This window comes from Cynocephalus volans, chromosome 9 (genome assembly GCF_027409185.1).
Source record: "Cynocephalus volans isolate mCynVol1 chromosome 9, mCynVol1.pri, whole genome shotgun sequence".
In the NCBI taxonomy this organism is placed as follows: Eukaryota; Metazoa; Chordata; class Mammalia; order Dermoptera; family Cynocephalidae; genus Cynocephalus; species Cynocephalus volans.
Window position 1 is genome coordinate 41158003 of NC_084468.1, and position 12291 is coordinate 41170293.

A 12291-nucleotide genomic window follows, 5' to 3' on the forward strand; every position below is an offset into this window, starting at 1 on the left:
AGGCTTTGTGGTTAAAAAAAAAAAAAAAAGGAGATTCTCAAAGAAAATTCAGAACTGACACCTTCTATAAGAACAAACAAAATTGAACTCATTCCACAAAACTGTGGTCATCAAAATGATTAGAGGGTTTGCATTCACATTAGCTTTCATTCTTCCCTTTACTTTCACTTGATACAGTCTGTGAAGAGAAGACACACTATGCAGTCATATATTTTCAATCAAGTGAGAGCACTGCATTTCTAGTCAACAGAGAATGAAAAGTCAAAAGCTGCCCCAAATGGACAAAGACGGGGGTGTCAGAAAGAGCACTATTTCTAAAAAGGTCAGGCAATGGGACACACTCACACAAGAGGGAAGCTGCTGAGTGATGTTCATGAATTTATTCAGAACCTGCCTGGAATGCCACGTAGATCTAAGGGGATGATTTGACCTTCCTCCTTTTCAATTATTCAGGGAGTGTGAATGCTTCTGCTTGACATACAAGATATAACCCTAGTGACCTAAAGAATGGCCAAAGGCACAGAGCTTTTTCTGAAATGTTCTGTGTACACCGGAGGTGTCTGAATGTTGCAATCCAGCTACATCATCTCCTTCAAATCAATTTTTTGGGAAAAAAAAAATCCTTTTCATTAGTTACACCATAGAAAGACAACTGCACAGATTCAGCTTCTGTGCTCACCATTTGCAATAGTCTGATTGCTACTTTAATGAAAAATAGAATCTATCTTTTAAATTCATTCCTAGTTGATGAAAAAGAAACATTTATTTTGTATTTTTAATGTTCTAGTGCTTGGAAAAGAAGGTAAATTATTATTTCCGACCTTCAAGGAGCTCCTGGTCTAATTTTACACATGTACTAAAGTCCATGCTGCTCTTTATTAGCAGTAAAATAAGTGATAATTTAAACATCATTAAATATAATGATATTTGAGAGTAGCATAGGGCTAGACAATCAGTTCCTTGAGGGTGATTGGCGTGTCTTTTATTTCTGTATCAGCCAAGAATTAAGTATTCCATAATGAATCTATAAAATCAAGCAATGCTGTTGACTATCCATGAGACTATTGACCCAAAACATGTACTTCCATCCCTGTACTTACAGCTGCCAAATTTCAGAGGACATGAATGAGCATCCATTGGAAAATCCTCCAAGTGCATTGGACATTCAGCTTGAACTGTAAGCCTAAAAGTCAAAATTCCACTCTTTGTTTAAGTAAATTGGCAAGTCAACAAAAAAACACTCATCACTGTTGTCAGCAGAATTAATGATGAGATAGGACCTGCATTACAGCATCATATTAGGCTAATTCACATTTAAATATGTTTTGTTCTTTCACATTTAAGTGATTTCTCAAAAGACATTGGCATAATCATAATCTGAGCATAAATAACAATAATAGTTATTAAAATACATTTAGCCATGTTATACTCCGTGGTTTAAGAAGTAAAGAAATTATGTATGCATTTTTGAAGGTCTGCTTTCCCATCAACCTCACAATATTTGAAATGTTACAGACAAAATTGGGGAAAAAACCCTATTGTGAAAAGAATGCCATATTTCCTATCATCTCATCAATAACCATGCAGCAAGTTAATATAAGAATTCAACACTGGCTTAGAGAAGCTCCCTTCAAAAACATACATATATAGTATCATATACTATATATAGATACACAGATATAAATATAGAAGTAGTTGTAAATACATAAATAGATGTAACTCCTAGAAATATCTTGTTGAGACTAAATTGTTGGCTAAATTATAAATACAAGTTATAAATGTTATATACATTTTTTTCTGTATCTACATGATCACAATAAAAAGTAATCACTGTAAATATGTTTTTTAAAAAGCTTCCAATCTTTCCATTTCACATAAAGGCAAAATGAATAAAGCATGTATTAAATGGAACTTATAGAATAATCTGTCCTAATGAGCAAAGTAAATGTGGCCAACAATTTATTATGATTATATACTTCTAAGAGTACTTAAATAGAGCCTCATGCAGTATTTTCTAAAATTCTGTATATTCTGTGCCTATATTTTGTTTAAATCCGAAATTTGCAATCATTGCCTTAATCCATAAGAATAGTGTAAAATCAACAGGGGAATTGCATCTGAATGTTTCGCAGGATTCAGAGGCAAAGGCAGAAAGAACAGCTAACCAACACTTCCATTTTAGGCAATGGCCATTTAGTAATGAGTCTTCAACAGTTTTTTCTTTAAAGATCAAAATAGGTAGGAATGTATTATTGTCCCTTCTTAAATAATTCTCATAACTAAAGTACAGCACTTAAGTTTTCATATGAAATAACAGCACATCAAATGCCTAGAATACAATGTCTGTCTGTCTATAATGCTGATGATATTTGCCCAAACTTTAAATCCTTTATTAAACAATTTAACTTTCAATTCTACATCATTTTATTAGATTTATGATTCTTTTCTTTCTTACATAGCATAAGTAACTTATTTTAAAATATTAATCCATGAGTATATTTCAAGTGGAAGAGTTGTTAGGATCAACAACTGATTATTTCTTTCAATGATTTTATTAATGTTTTAATCATATAAAATTGATGCTATGTGACACTTTTACAAGATGGTAATTTCCTACGGTTCAATCTAATACATATATTTATCACATACAACTTACTTGTAAGCCTTATCAAGTAAAACCTCTCTGAATTTAATTTTTTTTTGTAGAATAACTTCATAAGGAATATAAAATTATTAAATTAAATAAAACATTAAATTAAGTAAAACCTTGCTTAAAAATCACTTAAAGTTATGATGGGATGTCCAACAGCATATTAAAAATGAAATTACATGCTGGTCTAAACAAAATTAAAGTTCTTGTGTTAAAATTGTACTTAATTAAAATGTAGTGTTAAGAATAAATAAGCAAAAAAATCAATTCTTAATAACTGAGGTAATTCTTAAATTTTAGTATGCTGTGAATCAAATTCGTAAATGCCATTTTATCTTTTTATTCTAATATCTATCTATTTACAAAGCATGTCATGGGTACTTCAACAATCTGTAGGAAAATGTTCAACTTGTGCTAATACTTGACAACTAGGTTGGCTTGTTGTTTAATACATGGATTTCCCAGTATTTAAATGTGGCATATCAAACCTAAACACGTACCTCATTGTATACAGCAGAGTTCCATCATCCTGGATTCGAAGCAGCTTATTTGGCATTGTCATATTATGAGCTACTGACTTTTTCCCATTATGAAAGAAGGTATCTGGAGTCCAGATTTTGCTAGCCATTAAATTGTTAAGTCGAAGGATATTCATAGGACCTTTAAATTTTAAACGTTCATCTTTCCACTTTTGTCGAAAGAAAACATCTATTGTATATTCCTGAAATATAAAATAGCATTCCTTTGAAAATAATAAATGTTTCAGATATAACAGAACACTATAAAATTGTGCAGTATGTGCATGTATTGAAACAACATAGTGTACCCCCAAAATATGTATAAGTAAATGTTAAAATATTTTGAATTAAATAAAAAGGACTCTCACAAATTAGAACAACAAATAAACAATAAAATAAAATAAAATTCTAAATAGTTGAGAGAGCTGAGACAAGTGAAATTTTAATCAGAAAGAGCATTCTTTTAATTTATAAATAAATGTTGCTGCTTACAATGGGATAAAGTATGTGTATTTACACAGTTAACTATGTATTCTTGTGAAAAGAAAATAATAAATTTACTTTTTCTGGCCTTGCTCAGTTGAAAAAGTCTCAGTCAAACTGCTTTACTGCATTCTATAGTTCAGAACTTCTTGGAGAGGGGATACACTGGGGCAGGATCTGGACGGATTATTTTAAGTAGTTTATCTCAAGAGAAAATGAGCAGGCAGCATTTCCAGTAGTGAAATAAATAAATAAACATTTTTTAAAAATTAAAATTTAAAAAAAGAAACAACATTTAAGCACACTGTCAGATCTGTATGAGTCATCATGCCCTGTTGCCAAAGAGACTATAAAATAAGAATATCATATTTCTTTTTTAATCCTAAAAAAAATGGTGAGATATCATATTGTTAGCAAGAATGTGTTAAGGGATGATGAGTTCAATAAAGTTTATTTTTGAAATTAGTTGTAATACAAGTTCCTTACAAGTTATTAGACTATTTGAAGTGCAAATATTTTGTAAATAAACTTCCTCATGTTAAAATGTCCTTTAAAATACAGATCAGCTAGTGATCAATTCTGCTATTATTAATCTCCAATACTTTAACTTAGCTGAACCTCTCTCTCCTTTCTCTAACCGTCTCTAATTTCCATTCTCTCTCTATATATAGATGTTTACATATCTTTACCTCTTTCTGTCTCAGTCTCTATCTCTCTTTCTTAATAGAATGTATACTATTTAGATGAGACATAAAATTCACAATCGTGATTAATATTGACAATGTATTACATATTAAAATTTTTGTCAATGTATGTTTGTGAAAACACATTATAAATAATTTAAATGTTCAATTACACACCTGAGAATGGAAATTCAGAAACTATCCTTTGGGCACAAAACCACAGTAATCATGTTTGAAAATAAACGCTTAAGCAATTGGCAATTGCACTAAACTAAAATTATGTTTGTAGAAAAGCACAGATTAAAAAGGCCATATACTTATGAAAATATCAAATCAATTATACAAATCTGAATCAAGTAAATGATTCCCAGTGATCCCTCACAAATTGAATTGGTGAAGAGGTGATTACATTGTGAGGAGCATACGCTCGTGAATGGATTGCTTCATTCATGGAGTAATGAGCATGGTTCTGATGGATTTATCAGGAGAGTGAGTGAGCAGGTTAGCACTCTCTTGCTCAAGACATTTTCCATGTGATACCCTGCATTGCTGTACAGCCACCACCAGCAAGGCTCTCATCAGATGTGTTCCCTGTACTTTGGACTTACCAGCCTCTGAAACTGTAAGAAATAAATTTCATGTCTTTATAAATTACCCAGTTTTATGTACTCTGTTATAAACAACAGAAATGGACTAACACAGCTTAGTTCCAATAAAATTTTATTTACAAAAATGGGCAGTTGACAGGATTTAGCCCACAGAATGCAGTATGCTCACCACTGCCCTAGACTAATTTTACAAGTGGCATTACTGGAATTAATTGTATGTGCTTCTTTAAAATAACAAAATATTGTCAAATTGAAAACCTGACAGGTATGTAAATTTATATTCTCACTAGTAGTGTATGAACTTTCTTCTTTCTTTACAAGTTGGTGTAGACAGAATACTTCATTTTAGCCATTGTGATTAGTGTGAAATGGTTCATAGTACTAAAGTGGATTTCTCCATTAACTAGTGAAATTTAATAGATTCTAGTTTTCTATGAATTCTACTCAGTTTCCTTTTAGGTTGTCCTTTTTTTTTCTTATCCAGTTATAGAAATTCTTTATGTGTTCTATATACCAACACTTTCTAAAAGAATATACAACTCAGTAAGAATTATCATAAAGATGTCCAAAAATAGCATAAATATATTCCTGTATATTTCTTCTAAAGATGTGAAAGTTCTGCTTTTCACACTTAGGTCTTTCCTCCACCTGGAATTACTGTGTGTGATATGAGATAGAAGTCCATTTTTTTTTTCCCAAATAGAAAACCGACGTTACCAGCATCATTTATTGACTGACACATGGCCTTTCTATCATGTATCTAATTTCTATAAAGGTATGGATCTGTTTCTGAGTTCTATTTTTGTTCCATTGTTTGGAGTTCTATTTTTGTTCCTATCCCTGAATCAATTCCAAAGTCAGGTTTACAATAATTGTATAATAAGTTTGTATTTATAGTACTTTAATTATTGCTCAGTTGAAGATATAATTTCCATTATGGCCTTTCTTTTTCCTTACATAGGAGAATCTGTGAACTATGTTTTTATATTTCCAACTGTATTGGTTTCTTTTATTTATATATTTGTCACTGATGGAATTTGGATGTGTTGTCCCCTCCAAAACTCATGTGGAAATCTGATCCCCAATGTTGGAAACTGATTGATTCGTGGGGGTGGATCCCTCATGAATGGATTAATTCTCTCCCTGGGGGAGGGGGGACCGAGAGAGATCTCGCTCTATTAGTTCCTGTGAGAGCTGGTTGTTTAAAAGACCCTGGCACCTTCTCTCTCTCTCTCTTGCTTCCTCTCGCCATGTGATCTGGTTATACCCACCAGTTGCCTGCCACTTTCTGCCATGAGTAGAAGCAGCCTGAGGCCCGTGCCAGATGCAGCTGTCCCAGAATCATAAGCCAAATAAACCTCTCTTCTTTATAAATTACCCAGTCTCAGGTATTTCCATTATAGTAACACAAAACAGACTAAAACAGTCACTGACGTTTAGTTGTAATAAGAGATTATGTTCTATAAGATACCAGTTCTTTACAATTTGTTAAATCTATACAATTTATAAAATTTCTTGTTTTTTTTTTGTTGAATCTGACAACCTCCATCTTTTCATAATTCAGTTTATTTACATTTATTATGATTACTAATATTAGACATGTTCCCAGGCTATATTGTTTTAGCAATGACAAAATGCCGAGGATCGAAGAAATAACATATATAAACTTTGCATGATCAACTGATGAAACTAAATAAGGAAAGAACTCTAGAAAATTAAGAGAGGGACCATAAAAGAACAGAAGCACACAAACACACACATACACATATGCACACACAAAGCAGAGGGAGAAAAAAATATCAAATCAAAAGAAAATTTTAAAAGCAAATAGACATCAAAGAGTACTGAAACATCATGAATGCTTAGAACTGGAACGGGCAAAAACCAGAATGCAGTGAGTTGAGGAGCGAACAGAGGATGCAAGTGGGTAAGGAGTACAGTACCCTCCCCTACTCTAAAATTTGTAAATGCCAGTAAGATAATGATAAGTTTCATCTTAAGCATATGCTGTAACTTTACATACTGATCAATAACAGCATACGGCTATTGTAAGTTGTAAGTCATTTTAAAAACTGAACATCCAGAACATAAAGACAAACATCTAAAATTTGTGGTTGGGTTTAAATTTGAATTCCCATATTTTTTTCAGCTGTAACAGTCATTAAAACAAATATTAAGTAGCTATCCTATGGCCTATATGTAGGAAAAGTGAGAGAGACTTGTGTGAAACTGAAGAGTTACAGAATCCATATATTCCAATTTGAAAAATTACTTACAGGAAATTTAATCCAACTTCCTACTTTCATAGATGGGGTCATAGATAAATTCAGTGAATTTCCTGTTTCTAAGCTTGCTAGGGGCAGAGCCCAGACAAGGATGCAGCTTCCAGTAGAGTGTTTTCACTACCACTAAAAAATCTCCATTTATACAGTAAACTTCTTAAGTGTTATTTCCATAATTTGTCTTGCAAATAGGGAAATCACTCTCTATTGCAAAGTTTAGAATATAAACATGATTTCAAGGACATTAACTTAGTAAAGACAGTGTATTCTTTAGTGCCTGACTACATTAATTACAAGTCAATGGTTGTAACCAATTTCTGAAGAATTATATCTACTTACTAAAACATGATCAAATTGCAGGACTGCTCTTAGAATGATTTCTCATTTACTTTTATTAACTAAGTTTATCTTAAAGTACTAAAATTTATTTGATTATACCCTTTTTGCTAATAAAAGCTGGTCTCCTCTGAGTAAATTCCAATTAGAGTATTTCTTCTATAATAAAGAAAGATGTGGCTTATGAAGCAGGTATGCAGCAATTAAAGAAACAACGCCCTTGGAATATACAGGAATAGTTAAGCTCAAACACATTCAAATTGGTACTCAAAGGAGACTAGGCATCAAATTTAGCAAAGTATTAACATTGCAAAAATTGCCAAAAAGTGGAAAGCTTAAGAACAGATCAGCAGAGTGCCAATAAACCCAATTATTATAAGATCATAAAGCCCTGTTACACAAAGAAGCTCACTCAAACAGAAATTGCAGAACAACAAAGCCACTGCATATTCCAGCCACTTTGGAGGGAAGACGTTGGGCTTTCTCTTACTAGGGACTGGGAAAGTTTCACTAACAAACTAAAACTGATTCTAGAGATTCATATTCTAATAGATTATTAAAATAACAACCTTACTAAATATGCAAATTTTTTCCCATTTCATAGGTGGGGAACACTTCTGAAGCAATATTTATTTTTTAAAAAATGAGAGCACCAAAATTCAAACTCAAATATTATGCTTTCAAACACCATGCCCTTTTCATTATACCATATATAAAAACAACCCTTGAAGGCAAGACATCAAAGTGAAATTTCCTTCTTTTACAGCCCAGTAAATGGATGTTAGTCATGGATTATGGAAGGTTGCAGGAAGTACTAAGTTACAGGTCTGAGACTGAAGTTTTACAATCTGCGTACGATGGTCTCTTTGATAAATGGTGTTGGGAAAAGTGGACATCCATATGCAGATGAATGGAATTTCACCCTTCTTTTACATCACATACAAAAATCAACTCAAAATGAGTTAAAAGCCTAAATGTAAGGCCTGAAACCATAAAACTCCTAGAAGAAAACAGAGGAAAAGCTTCTTGACACTGGTCTTGGCAATGATTTTTTTTTAAATACCACACCAAAAGCTCAGGGGAGAAGAGCAAAAATAAACAAGTGGGACTGCAACAAATTAGAATGCTCCTGCACAGCATAGGAAACAATCACCAAAATGAATTGGCAGCCTACAGATGGGGAAAAAAATTCTATGTTTGATAAGAGGTTAATATCCAAAACATATAAAAACTCACACAACTCAATAGTAAAAAAACAAATAAGTTGATTAAAATTGGCAAAGGACCTGAAAACACGTTTGTCCAATGAACACATAAAAATATATGAAAAGGTGCTCAACACCTCTAATCATCAGGGAAATAGAAATTAAAACCACAGTGAGATACAACCTCACACCAGTTAGGATGGTGATTATCAAAAAGACAGATAACAAGTGTTGGCCAATATATGGAGAAAAGGGAATCCTTGTACACTATTGGTGGGAATGGAAATTGGTGCAGCCACTCTGGAAAAGAGTATAGAGGTTCCTCAAACAATTAAAAGTAAAACAAACTACCATATGACCCATCAATCCCTCTGCTGAGTATGTACCCAAAGGAAATGAAATCAACACCAAAGATATCTTTGCTCCATTTTCATTGTGGCATTATGCACAACAGTCAAGATATGGAAACAAGCTAAGTGTCTGTTGGTGGACAAATGGATTTTAAAAATGTGGTACATGTATATGAGTAAATATTATTCAGCCTTAAAAAAGGAGATCCTGCCATTTGCAACAACATGGATGAGCCTGGAGGACATTATGCTAAATAAAATAAGCCAGACGCAGATAAACATATACTACATGATCTCACTTACATATGGAATCTAAGGGAGGAAAAAAGATAAATACATAGAAATAGAGAATGGAACAGTGATTACCAGACATGAGGCAGGAAGAGGGAGCAAGTGGGGAGATGTTAGGCAAAGGGTATAAAGCTTCAGATGCGTAGGATAAATAAATATAGAGATCTAAAGTATAAAATGAAAACTATAATTATAACATTGTATTGTATACAGGAAATTTGCTAAGAGAGTAGATTTTAGTTGCTCTTACTGCAAAGAAAAAAAAAGTAACTATGTGAGATGATGGATATGTTAATTTGCTTGACTACAGTAACCATTTTAATATGGACAGGTATACCAAAACATCATGCTGTACACCTTAAATATATACAATAAATTTTTTTTCACATTTAAAACTGACTCAAACACAAGATCAAAAATTAACAACAATAATAAATTGAGTAATATAAAATAGATGTCAAAAGCATGGACTCTTAATTCAGGTAGATCAGGTAGCTGACTTTGAGCGGGTTAGTTAATCTCTCTTCATATCAGTACACTTATCTGTATAGCAGTGATAAAATAGAACCTACTTCCTAGGACTCTTCTAAGGATGAAGTAAGATTATATGTGTCAAGTTTTTAGAAAACAGTTTGTTCATCAAAGAAGGTAGCCTGCCATAAATCACTTTCAAGGGATCCTTCTCCTTCCCCCTATATTCATCAAAAGGGTGGCCTGATAAGGGAGGGACACCCAGCAATAAAAGGTCATGAAGTAAAGTGCCAGGAGGAGGGCTGTGTAGAATGCCATAAGAAAATGCCATCAGATTATAAGTCACCTGTGTTTCTGGTAACTGTGCAATAATGTTCGTTGAGAAGAAATCACAAATGTGCCTCATGAAAGATCCAATATTTATCTACTAGCCGTACAAATGGCTAGTTGTAATTGATTGCCAAGAGAGAACTATCAGTAGAACTAGGTAAGTAAAAAAGTATTTGCCCCCTTTTTAAATCTCCCTTCCCCTTATCTTAATTCTGGAAGACCCAGAAAGAGGGGTGGGAAAGTAGATCATGGCCTGTCCCCCATGGTACATCCCTTAGCTGTGAGCCCAGCTGGGGAAAAGAGAGCAGGTCTGAATAGCATAGGAGTTTAAACTGGACTGGACTGGACTCTAAGCTATGGGATGCACTGAGATATTGCCATGATGTGGAGAAGGGAGTTCCAAAGAATAAAGTGTTGCTGTGTTTGGTCCGCTGAATTTCAAAAGCCCCTTGGATGAAGTTCAAACACTCTCACAGCCTCAAAGCCCTGCATGATCCCTTCCTCCCTTACCCTCTAGACTTGTCACCAGCAATCACCCACCACACAAACACACAAACACACACACATACACATACACACACACACACACACACACACACACATTCACACACACTTTGTTCTGCAGCAGTACTGAAATACGTGTAGGGCCTCTGATGTGGCATGCTCCACCTCACTACACAAACTCATTGATCTCGCTGGAGGAGTCACTCTTCTCTGTCAGCTCCCTACATCTGGACAACTTTTACTCCACACTGAGAACAAGGGCCATGACCACCTTCTTCAATGCTGTGTCACCAGCATCTCAAAAAGTGCATGGGTATAGAAAATATACAATATTTAGTCCATGAATGAATGAATGAATGTAATCATTGGAAATTTAATGTAGTAACAAGAATTCTGAGCAACAAGGTCTCCAATAGCACATATGGAGAAAGGCATCAGGAGAGACAGATGGCAGAAAAGCTCTGGCAGACAGTCACCTGAGCATAATACCCTAATCCTTAAATTTGCAGGTGTGAAGTGTCTTTTGAGTGTGTATGTGTGTGTGCATTTGTGTGTGTTTGCGTAGATATATTAAACTGATCACAGTAGGTTTTTATTATGTGTAAGCTATATTTTAAAGAATGTCAACATATATCTAAAAAGCTGTGCAACAAGCTCTCTGGTAACAGAAATCTACTATGTTTTAAAGTTTTATTTGAGGACACATCTGTGGTTTTTTGTTTGTTTGTTTGTTTGTTTGTTTTGAGCAATTAGCATAACACCCTTCATGACCTGGCTCTGAGTACTTTTCCAGTCTCATCCCTCTCAAAATCCCTATGATCATTCTAGGCTCCAGCTATACTGAACTTTTTTACATTTTCTAAACTCAACAAGCTCTTCCAATTTGTTCTAAAATACTCTTTCTCCATTATGTAGCTGCATAATCCTTATTTGCTCCTCAGTTATCTTCTTTTCCTAGAAACCCTCCCAAACTCTATATCTTCCACCCACATCCCTTCTGATACCCTATTAATTCAACAATTCTTCAATAAAAGCATCATCACACTTCTAAAATTGATGACTTTTCTTAGCTGTCCCCCACTACCCTGTGAGCAACTTGGGGGTAATCCCTGGTTATTCCTAGATATTTCAGCTCCCAACACTGTGACAGGCACAGCGTATGTTACTTAGTACATCTTGTTGAAATGAATAGACACAAGTCACATCATCCAGCAGCTAAAACTGAAGAAAAATTACATGTAAAGGTTGTTATAATCCTGTGTGCAATATCATAAAAATAGTATAAACACCGTGTTGTGGAGCACAAGAAAAAGGACCGTGTACTTGGAGTAAGCTAAAAAGACATCAGAGAAAATGAAACTTGAGCTTGGCCTTGAATAAATAAAAGATCTCCAGTTGGCAAAGGAGGAGGGAAGCATAACAGGAACAGAGAAAAACATGTGCAAGGCCAGAGAGTTGTTAACAATAATGACATGTTTGGAGAACAGTGAGAAGTTCAATGAGATCGTTAAAAATAAAAGCTTCACTGATAGTTACAACGCCTGATACCTACTGCCCCTGTCTCGCCTCCTCTCATCAAC

General features: G+C 34.0%; 1 protein-coding gene across 3 annotated transcripts in view; it reads right to left on the reverse strand.

Annotated features, from left to right (window-relative positions):
* GABRA2 (gamma-aminobutyric acid type A receptor subunit alpha2) overlaps nt 1-12291 on the reverse strand; it is a 147340-nt gene that overhangs the window by 59626 nt on the left and 75423 nt on the right. For all 3 annotated transcript variants that reach the window (XM_063107959.1, XM_063107958.1, XM_063107957.1), the window contains exons 4-5: nt 3151-3371; nt 1101-1183 (exon numbers count right to left, since the gene is read on the reverse strand). In XM_063107959.1, the coding sequence (XP_062964029.1) occupies nt 1101-1183; nt 3151-3371 (304 nt within the window). The remainder of the gene's footprint in view (nt 1-1100; nt 1184-3150; nt 3372-12291) is intronic.